Genomic DNA, 10943 nt, shown 5'->3' with positions numbered 1-10943 from the left:
AAAAACACGTTTAGGCATATTATTGTCTGAATAAATCATGCCAAGGTCATTAAACCGTCTCATAGGAGGAGTGTTTTATAGGGCGTTTCGATGTAGCTGTAGTTCCCATCACTTGACACGTGATGGCAGTATGTTGGTAAAATCCACAGAATAACGCAAAATATGAACCGAGTGGATTTGATAGCTCCCTCATCCCACATTCAGTTATGTACACATTGGAAGCAACATACTGAAAAAAAATAGATGTTACAGGTAAGAAATCCACGACATCTGCTGCACCAGTATGCTATAAAAATAAAAGCGGTGGTTGTTCTGAAACAACAAATATTGCCAAAGGTTTGGGGTGTGGCCAATGGTGTGCCAGGGTATGCAAATATCACCCAGAACGATAGTTTGCAAACATAAATGAAATTATTTTTTTTAATCGTCGGGGAACCCCCCACAACAATTTTTTATTTCTTCAGATTCAGATTGACCGTCAAAAGAATAAATCAATAGTTATTATATGTAGCCTACACAATACCTTATTGTGATTGAATTCTTGCACACCTTATTTTCTCATGACACACCCAAAGTCAGTTTTCTGGCTACGCCACCCCACCAAAGGCAGAACACTATCCGAAAAGAACAAACAGCGTCACGAAAGCTTAACGTGGAGGTTGAAGTTGTTAATTAAATAACTGGAACTTGGTAAATATTTGATTTTTAAATATACTTTTATTAATATTCAAGATTAATACCTTGCTTTAACTGAGTACTCGATTAACCACAGAAAAATAGCCTTTCTGTCTGTGTCTGTCTGCCCAGTCTCTTTCTCACTCTTCTTCTCTCCCCGTTTCCCTCTTTGGTCTCAGTATCTCTCAGATGCATAAAATATTTTTCATTTAACGGAAGTAATTGTGTGATATTTAAATAAGCAGATGTCACAAATGGGGCGTACAGCGAAGCAAGTCTTACATACACAGTTACAACTCAATAGGGCTTCGTTTGCCGCAATCAGCGTGACACGCTGCTGTAACGGTGGTTATCAGCCCTGCAAAGTGACGGCGGTGTCTAATCAGAGTCCGTGCGGGTTCATGCAAAGGGGGCGGTGTGGGAGTTGCGAATCGCCGTTTAATAGGCAGGTAATACCACCGCCCCTGCCCGGCAGACTTTATCGGCAGCTCGGAGCGGGTTAGGTGCATAGCTGTCAAACTGGAGGTGGGTGCGAGAGATCAAATTTACCGAACGAAAAATTGGAAGTTTCAGGAGAAATGGTAAATCGGGAGTACAGCGGGAGGAGGGGCAGAAAATCCGGAGGTATCATTTCGGGGGTGTTGGCAGGCATGGTTAGGTGTGTAGCGTAAATAACCACGATGAAACACCCTGTTTAAAGGTGAGCTGCGATTCGTATTATCCAAAACTCGGAAGTAAGCCTCATGAAATCTTGCTAAGCCAGTAAACTCGCGTCGCTGTACAGTACACCCCTCAGGTGTGTTTTAGATTAATGATGAAGACAAGAGCAGAGAGGCGACTTCCTCTCTGTTTGTGGTAGGATTTCAGCTCAATTCAATCCAGTTCAATATTATTTGTATAGCGCATTTTCACATCTCAAACATTATCTCAACACGCTTTAAATTATCACCGCCCAAAGCCACAAAGGCGACAGTGGCGAGGAAAAACTCTCTGGAAGGAAGAAACCTTGGGCGGAACTGGATTCAAAGGGGGAGCCCATCCTCCTGGGGTCAGCAGAGGAAGTGAAACGAAGATGGCAAAATCCTAATTCACTCTGTCCAAATATTAAGATTTGAGTTTCACATGGACAAAGGCGAGAAGGCCAGAAAGATCCCACAGATAGCGGAGACGTCGCAGGGTAGGCGGGGTATCTTGATATTTTAGGGTCTCCAGGTAGCACACCCCAGCACAGGTAGGGGTAATAAAAAGTGCAGTTAGCCAAAGTAGGGGAGACTAGAGGCAGTGCAAACAGTTAGGTGAGTGCAGTTTGTAAGCTCCGGCAGATACGGCTATGGCAGCATAAGTAGGAGGGAGAGGCAAGTGGGAACGCAGGCATGGGGAGTCCCTGAAACATCAGCACTCCAATTCCACAAGGGGGTGTGAAGCTAGAGTGACAACGCTGACAGTTCAATTCATCCAAAGCCAATGGCCCCGATCCCCACCCAGCTCACACTGTAGGTCTAACTGGAAGTGAGGAGTTAGCTAGAGCTAGAACTAGAGTCCCTATAAGCTAAACTAAAGAAGTGTGTTTTTAGTCTAGACTTGAATATTTAGTGAGCCTGAATCTCGCACATCCACTGGGAGACAGTTCCACTTCTGCAGAGTTCTGTAAGAGAAAGCTCTACAGCCTGCCATAGTCCTTTCTACCACAGGTACTAACAGATATCCTGCTCCTTGAGATCAAAGCAAGCGAGGAGGGCTGTGAGAGACCAGTAGATCTCTAAGGTATTCTGGTGCAAGGCCATTCAGTGCTTTATAAGTTGATAGCAGTATGAAGGAAGCATAGAACGGGGCTAATATCAGTCAATTAATAATCAAATTTTGAAGTTTTTGTAAGAACTGCTGCATTTTGTACTTGCTGAAGATTATTTAAGGATCCAGGTGGGCAACCAGAGAGGAGGGCATTACAGTAGCCAAGTCTGAAAGTTATAAAGGCATGTATCAGTTTTTCCGCGTCAGGAAAGGAGAGCACCTTCCAAAGCTTGGTTATGTTCCGTAGATACACAATTCTACACCTGAGACTTCAGATACTTGTGTGAGCATTGAAACATAGATCTGAATCAACCAGGACCACAAGATCTCTGACCACTGTATTAAGCTGAGTATGAAGACGTACAAGGTTAAGGTTGTCAAACTTATTTCGAGCAGCATGGGTCCAACTAGCAGTACTTCTGTTTTTTCTGTGTTTAACAAAAGGAAATTTTTTGCTACACCTGATGTCTAGTAGACAGTCTTCTAACTGAGAGAGCTGCAATGCATCGTCTTAAAATATATATATATACACACACACACACACACACAGGGATTGACAGAACTGGTACGCATTCACCTTTAAAAGTGATACGTGCAGCAATTGATTGTTGTAATAGCGTGCACGCGTACGTGTTTTATGTGCATTTGCACCGATATGACAGGAAATTATTTTGCATTTTAACCATTATATGCAAATTTGTACTTCATTTGCGGTATAGAGGTTGAAATGCACGGTTATTTTAACCTCTATATATATATATAATAGAAAAAAAACTGCGTATCATCAGCGTAACAATGAAACCCAAGACCATGATTTCTAATAATGTTACCAAGTGGTAGCATATATACAGTGAACAGTAGGGGGCCCAGTACTGATCCATGTGGGACACCATATTTGGCTTTAGTGGACATGGAAGATTCATTGTTCACATGAACAAACTGATAACGATCAGTTAAATAACAGTGAAACTAAGAGAGTGCTGTCCCCATAATGCCAACCAGCTTTTAACTGGTGCAAGAGGATATTATGGTCCACAGTATCAAATGTTGCAGTTAGATCTAGTAATACCAACAAAGATAGACAACCATGGTCAAAAGCCATAAGCAAATCATTCATTACTTTGCTTAAAGCTGTATCTGTGCTGTGATTTGGTCTAAATCAGTGTTTCTTAAACTTTTTCTGTCATTCCCCACTTTGGAGGTATAGAAGGGTTATAAGCCCCACCTGTCCCAAATCGTCCCCAACAAAATTGTAATAAACTGGGCTTTAAGTTTAACTGTTCAAATTTATTGAAATAACATTACATTTTAAAACCGTAACTTCATATAACAGCATTAAAATCTTTCACACATGGAACCTAAATAAAACATCTAATAAAAGTACAAATATATTATCACTTTGCATGAAATAACACTTTGTTCAAACATATATGATAACTATAATAATAATGCATTTATGTTTGCATTTTACCTCTGATTCGACTTTCCTGTTGACGATATTCCGAGAGTTTTCTTTGGAAGAAGTCAAGCGGTTTATTCATGTGTTTGGGATGTTTTGTCTCTAAATGCCGTCTTAATTTGTTGGGTCTCATGCTGTCTGCAGCTAAAGTTTTGAGACACAGAACACATACAGGTCTCTCATCTGCCCCCACCACACCAGCTGTAAATCCAAGAGCAAGATATGCCTCATCATATTTTCTTTTTGGTTGGCCTTTTTGATGATTAGGTCTACTGTCTGTCTTGGTTTTCTCTGCCGGCGCCGAATCTCCAGTTTTCTTTTCGTTCCGTGTAACAAACCTATCCATTTTAATTATACCTGCAACTGTGTACCGCCTCTCCACATTTAATTATAACGCTTCAATTACTCCGACGTAAAATCACTGTCGTAAAGTACTGTGGTTCCACGTGACATTTTCAATGCCATTCGTTCGCTGATGTTGTTTTAATTTAGGATTACGTTTAAATGTGTCTTTGTTTTGTTTTGGGTGTATGGTAATTAAATAAATGAATTAATAGATTTAATAACACAAATGAAAAAAATAAATGAATAAACAAAAAAGTCCCCCTGTATTTCACGCCCCACTTTTCACGTCTCTGTTCCCCACCAGAGGGGCGCGCCCCACACTTTAAGAAACACTGGTCTAAAGCCAGACTGATATAACTCATGAGCATTATTTTTTCTGTAGGAAAGAAGACAGCTGATGAACTACAACTTTTTTCCAGAATCTTTGAGACGAAAGGAAGATTTGTGATTAGTCTATAATTTCCTAAATCACTAGGTTCAAGATTTGGTTGCTTTAGAACAGGTCTAATAACAGCTGTCATAAAAGGTTTTGGAACATATCTAAGCCTAAGAGACGAGAATATCAAGTTTGACAGGGTAATGCTAATCAGTGGTGCAATCTGCTTAAGGAGTTTCATAGGAATCGGGCCTGCAAGGCTAGTAGAAGATTAAGCTCAAAAGTTCTGATTGTTTTACAGGAAGGAAAGATTCAAAGTTGTCATTATCAACTCAAACATATACCAGGCACATTGAGCTAGAAAAGTGATGACATTTTTGCTGATGCCTTTTGTATGTGTGTATGCGTGTGTGTGCGTGTGTGTATGTGTGTGTGTGTGTAAGCATGTGTGTGCGTGTGTGTATGCGTGTGTTGTTTTGAATCTTTCGAGCTGAGCATTGATTTTCGTTTCAATGCCCTCTCGTTACTGTCATTTTCAGACACTAAAAATCTATTTACAGAACTGATTAAATACTACAATTTTGTAGAGAATACATTGAGTGTTTTGCGAGCCAAAGTCACATGGCTATGTACATTACCCCCCCCCCCCTCCCCGCCCACAAGTCCTCATCACTCTGACTGCAGTTGAAACTGATTGGATCTTTTCACTTCCTAACTTCCTCTCCACTTAACTTGTCTTCCACTGGAGTACAGTTGTATTTCTCCCGTTAAAAGGTTAAACTCAACTGGACATTTTCTTTTTTTTTTGGACAGAGATATGGCCGACACCAAAGACCCGGGGCTGACTGCAAACTGCTTAGAAAAGTGTAAGAACTATGTGACGACCAGAAAGGGAACTATCCTGGCTGCTGAAATTGTAAGTCATCCATTTAAAATTTGAGCATGGTTTTCATTCCAGTAGTGAGCAGGAAGGGTTTCACTGCAGACTGTGGCAAGTCATTTGGCCAGTCTGTTAGTCTACCCAGGAGAGTGTCTCATCCCACACAGGTTTTTGAAGGGGATGCGTAGCCGGCAGAGCCGGGAAGGACGTGAGCCTATCTAGCAGAATCTGTGTAGCTTCTGTCCTTTTAGAATTTGACTCGCCACAATGTCAACTAAGCCGTGAAAGGCCACTTTATGTCATTGTGCAGCATTTTCATATTCTGGGAATTACATTTTTTTGACTTTGTCAACTGTATGTATTCAGCACTTTTATGGATCAAGCGACTTATTTCCCAGGAAGCCATCAAAATTTCTTGGAGAGTTTTGTACATATGTTAAAGATAGCTTTGTAACGGTCAGAAGGTGACTGAGAGAAAGGTCAGTATCTGTGGTTTAAAATTTTCAGAAGCTAAGCAGGAATACCTCCTCAGGGTTCTTGACCTTAAAAATCATAAAGTTCAAAAGGATAATAAGAGAATTGTACCAGTAACAATAACAGCCACACTATACAATAACAATCTTCACTATTGCTCTCATAAAAGTCTGTTTGAGTTTCTGGATTGTTTAAAATGTAAAATAACTGCAGAAGATGGATGGACTGATGAATAAAACCTGAAATGATGTATGTAATATGAAGCAAAAAGATTGTATTTCTTTGTTCCTTTTTGACATATGTCATCTTCGTATATGTCAACCTGCCTGAGCGCGAGAGAAGCCTTACACGCTCTGTGATCATACGGAGTGTCCTACAAGTTTCTGAGTACATTTCTGTCTTCTGTATTTGACTTTGATGGGTATGTGGTTGGGGGTGGGGGGGTGAGGTAGCTGTACCCGTCACGGGCACAATGGCCCATTGTTTGGGCTCAATCTCCAGTGGGTACACAGAGGCAACTTGTGCCAGACCCCCGAGGAGCATAAAGGATGGATAGATGAGGCTGATCCTCATGCATTCCCTGCCCACGGTGGAGCCCACCCTCTGCATCCAGCTGCCATTGTTGGTCTTATTCAGATGGCCGCACATGGGAATGATCCAGGTCTACCGGCCGAACCAAACCTCATCTGCCTGTTGCTGTTCTGTCCCAAGTATAATGAATCCCAACTGGTTCCAATTTACTCACTAGCTACCATTTACTTAAATACGGACAGCATACGTTTTACTGAAGGTTCAGATGCACTGCGATTGAGATTGAGTCAATTCCTCAGTTGATATTTAGTTCATGCTGCTGTTTCGGGGCACCTCTGAAATACATGTGTGCCGCCCGTTTGAAAGCATGACAGGCGAGATGAAAGTCGAGCTTTGGGCTGGTCTTCGCTTCAACTTTCACCTCGCCTGTGGTGGGAGAAGGGGTGGGAGGGTACTGGGGTACTGGGCTGTGTTGAGGAGCTGCAGAACTAGGTGCAGAGAGCAGCTTTCCCTCAAAGCAGAGGAACTGAAAGAGCCTGAATTTGCATTGTGTGTTGGGGGGAGCAGCTTAGAGCTACAGGTGTTTAATTCTCAACAAACAGAATTAAATCCAGTTAAAGTAAAAGCACGACTGATAGTTCACACCTCCAAGGTACAACAGTGTCGTTAAACTTTAATTGTGATGCTAAGTCACTTGTGGCCATGGTTGTAGAAAGACCAGAAGAATATTAGAGAGTATCATTAAGACTTTACTCCTCAACCATCTCTCAAACACTTCCACACAAACTCAGACTCTGTAAAAGAGAGCCAGCAATGAATAGTTTGATGGTGTGGAGAATGAGATTAAAGTGATAATGCAACAGGAACACGTAGCCCAGCCCCTGGGCAATGGCACAAAAAAAGCTTTTTTAACCACCCCTGGGCACAACAGACAAGCTGGGTTTCAGCAAAAGTGCAGGATTCTGTTAGATTTTGCCCCCAGGGTTAGTGTGGAAGCCAACAGTCACAAGGCTGAAAATATATTCTGCAGCTTCCGCTGTTCGCCGGGTGCTTTCAGAGGATGTTGGTCCCTGAGACAGGGGTGCTGATAGTGCTGCTCCTCTCGTGAACCTAGCGGCCCTCTTTGTAACTCCCTTTCTTTCTCAGCTCATCAGCCTGATCATCCTGGTCTGCTACGCGGCCTCGCACTCCGGCGGCTACTCGGCGGTGGCCATCTGCGAGATGGTCTTCGCCATCTTCATCTTCGCCATCTTCGTGACCAGCATGGACAAGCAGCTGCAGGTGGTCAACTGGCCGTGGCTGGTAAGTGTTCCGCAAAAAACAAAAGCACAGCAAAAGCAACACAAAGCAAAAACAACAACAACAATTTGAATTTAATAATGTAATGTAAAACTTTAAAAACAAGAAAAATGGGGAAAAAAAAAATGGGAGAAAAAAAACTGAAGTGAATGACAGATGCCTTCACACACCGCACTCCCTGTTTCGGCGCCCGCTGCAGGACTTCTTTAGGGCTGCGATCGGAGCTGCTCTGTACCTCATCACGTCGGTGATCTGCGTGGCAGGCGGAGCTGGAGATGGGGCCCGGATCGCAGGGGGGGTAAGTAACAAGGTGGAGGTGTTTTCCAGGATCTTTTTAAGCTGCTCAGGTTGAGTGCATGGTGTGTGTGTGTGTGTGTGTGTGTGTCTGTCTGTCTGTCCGTCCGTCCGTCCCTGGCCTGTCCGCAGTGCTACATGGGCCTCCAAGACCCTGTACTGGATAATTTTCTGGAAAACGGATAGATGGAGATTCCGGATTTACTATAATAGATGCATACAGACACATGGCAGGTCTGGTTCATGCAGCGGAATCATCACTTCCTTTTCCTCGCCCCCCCCCCCAGGTGTTTGGCTTTCTGGCGGGGGTGCTGTTTGGTTATGATGCCTACTCCACTTACATGGCGATAAAAGCCCCTGCAGGTGAGTAACTTCAGCACCTAAACAGCTACGAACCACCGCAGACTTGAAGTGCCTGCGATATGAAGGCGGACCGTCTTTTTCAGGTGAATGAATCGATGCCGCCGTGAAAGTTCTGCCAAGCAGATGGACAAAAAAAAAAGACAAAAAAGGAAACGAAAAAAAAATGTCTACAGTGGAGGTTAACCAGGAAGAGTAAAGGAGACGAAAAATAAACAAGGAAGCCAGAGGAAGTGAAACTGTATGTTATGTGCTGAAGTTCTGAATGGATAAAGGTTAACGGAAAGTATGACTAGTAATGTCAGGGTTTTAAACTTCAACTTCAGAAGCGATACATGGTGTTAACCTTCATCATACCATCGCACTACAGACACTAGTTTAATTTCTCCCATCAACACAAGCATTTTTTACATGTAATATACTGTAAAGTTATTAACATTGTTTATACTCACCTCACTCACCTGTTTGCGTTTATTTTATCCTAAATTTAAACTACATGAATACAGGTTTCGGTATCTTTCAGATGTGTAATATTTCTGTTCCTATAAATTACTATAAATATTACGTGGGACGTTCCTTCATAACCACAGCTTACATCGATACCAAACGAAAGCTGCTTTCCTAAGCAGAGTTTTTATTAATAAGTTCTGCTCCCTCTGAGAAAAGTATCTCTATTTTTGGAGGCATTTTAAAAGAATATTTAATTACATTACAGTTGTTTAATTCTAATGTTCTTTAAGAATCATCCAACTGAAGATCAACAAGTAATTTATAAAAAACTATTGGTGCACTTCTCGCTTTTATAAATATAAATATTTTTTTAATGTTCCTAATACTATATATATATATACTTTAAGTGAAATCCCAAAATTAGTTATCTTCTATTTTGAATTTTGGTCCAACATTGCTTATTTAATAATAAACCAGTATCCTGATCAATCATTTGACACTGAATAAAACCAACCAGAAAACGGGAGTATGATAAAAAAATTACACTGTATAATTTGACTTCCCTTAAATTATGTGTTGTTTCGGTTTCATTTAATAAATCTTTTCTATAGAGATGTATGTAAAATTAGAGAATATAGAGAAAATTTTTAAGTTCGATGTGTGCTGGTAGTAGATATTAAGTTTGAATTAAGGATAAGTGACTGGTGGTACGTTTATGTTTCTGTGTGTAATAAAATGTTCTCACTAATACGTGTGTGTTTTCTTACAAGTGGAAATGCACCCATCAAAAATAAATTCAACTTAAGTCTGGTAAAATATATAATTTAGACATTGTTATGTCAGTAGATGACCACAAGGTGGCAGCACATCGACTTGAATGAGACTTCTGCGATGGCGCGTTTTCTTCAACTCCATTTAAACAAATAGCACGAATGACTCATCAAAAAATTATCGGTATCTGGTAGGAAAGTCATGTTTTATAGCTGTACTCTCAGGTATTTGACTTGAACACTCACAAACACGCAGCTTGACATAAATGCCTCAGAGCCAGCACACAAGCAAGGGCCTCAATGTAAACAAAAGAACGACAGCCACATGACTGATTAAACACAGGCTTCCAAAGTCAACAGAGTCTGCCATCTGTACCTGGATGTTTCAAATGCTGTTCGATAATATGCTACACTCCTTCGTGCGGTTCTTCTGTTATCCTCAGATGTGCCTCCATATTCTACACGGTCCCAGCGGAGGGCTGACTTTGGGAGTGTATAAGTAAGCTGTGGAGATCTGTGTTACCACACAGACATCCATCGTTCAGATGCCATTTAGCTTTCAAACGGTCTCTTACCTAGAGTTTTCGTCCCAGAAACAGGAACTTCTAAAAAAAAACATTTAAAAGTTTAATATCAAGTTGTTTCATACAAGGGTTCCACATTTCTAAAGTTTGTGTGATACTATATTCCTGGCAAGCGGTATATTTAACATTATTTACAGGGCAATGCAGTCATGAATTGCATCCTGATTAACAGAGACTATGCATACATCATTATTTTACTTATTAGACTCCTTGGGTGGTTGTGTGTCCCTGATCAGTAAGTCACGGGTTCAAATCCCATCACTGGCAGAATAACGTCACTTGAGCTCGGTCCCAATTGCTCCAAGAGGAATTTGACCCTGCTCCTCATTCGTTTGTCACTTTGGACAAAAGTATCTGCTAAATAATTAAACGTTACTTGTATGAATAAAGTTATCTCGAGTCAAACGATTATGAAAAGTCAACAATGACGTCAATGCTTTCTGAGTAAACACTGTACCATTCAAGTACTGAACGAAATACTTAAAACCACATTATTCGGTTCCGTATATCTATATCTCTTTCTAAAAACTTCCAGTATTGATGGCGCTTCTGCCTCTATCTACAGGGCTCTTCGTTTCCTCATGTCCTGTTCCTGTCCTCCCTGGGGGATTCATGGCTGTAACAGTAGACGGCAAAGCCCGGCTTTTGGATCGGA

At 41.4% G+C, this 10943-nt stretch overlaps 1 protein-coding gene and 1 long non-coding RNA gene across 2 annotated transcripts; one reads left to right on the top strand and one right to left on the bottom strand.

The window, feature by feature from the left end:
- The first annotated feature begins 580 nt into the window (after positions 1-580).
- Positions 581-9682, top strand: LOC111857001 (proteolipid protein 2-like). Its single transcript, XM_023837405.2, has 6 exons — positions 581-690; positions 5460-5562; positions 7678-7833; positions 8030-8128; positions 8412-8487; positions 8571-9682. Exons 2-6 carry the CDS (start codon positions 5464-5466, stop codon positions 8576-8578), a joined length of 438 nt encoding a protein of 145 aa, XP_023693173.1. The 5' UTR covers positions 581-690; positions 5460-5463; the 3' UTR covers positions 8579-9682.
- On the bottom strand, positions 9028-10862 carry LOC140592263 (uncharacterized). Its single transcript, XR_011992566.1, has 2 exons — positions 10746-10862; positions 9028-10309 (listed from the first exon to the last, which is right to left on the bottom strand). It is a non-coding gene; the product is annotated as an uncharacterized lncRNA (long non-coding RNA).
- Between the last annotated feature and the right edge of the window lie 81 nt (positions 10863-10943).

This window comes from Paramormyrops kingsleyae, chromosome 8 (assembly GCF_048594095.1).
Source record: "Paramormyrops kingsleyae isolate MSU_618 chromosome 8, PKINGS_0.4, whole genome shotgun sequence".
Taxonomy (NCBI): domain Eukaryota; kingdom Metazoa; phylum Chordata; class Actinopteri; order Osteoglossiformes; family Mormyridae; genus Paramormyrops; species Paramormyrops kingsleyae.
Note: the sequence above shows the minus strand (reverse complement) of the source record. Positions and strands in the feature narration are given on the sequence as shown.

Coding starts and splice junctions, on each gene's coding strand:
- LOC111857001 (XM_023837405.2), top strand. CDS start 5,464: ATGGCCGACACCAAAGACCCGGGGCTGACTGCAAACTGCTTAGAAAAG. Junction 5,563..7,677: donor CTATCCTGGCTGCTGAAATT/GTAAGTCATCCA, acceptor TTTCTTTCTCAG/CTCATCAGCCTGATCATCCT. Junction 8,129..8,411: donor GGGCCCGGATCGCAGGGGGG/GTAAGTAACAAG, acceptor CCCCCCCCCCAG/GTGTTTGGCTTTCTGGCGGG.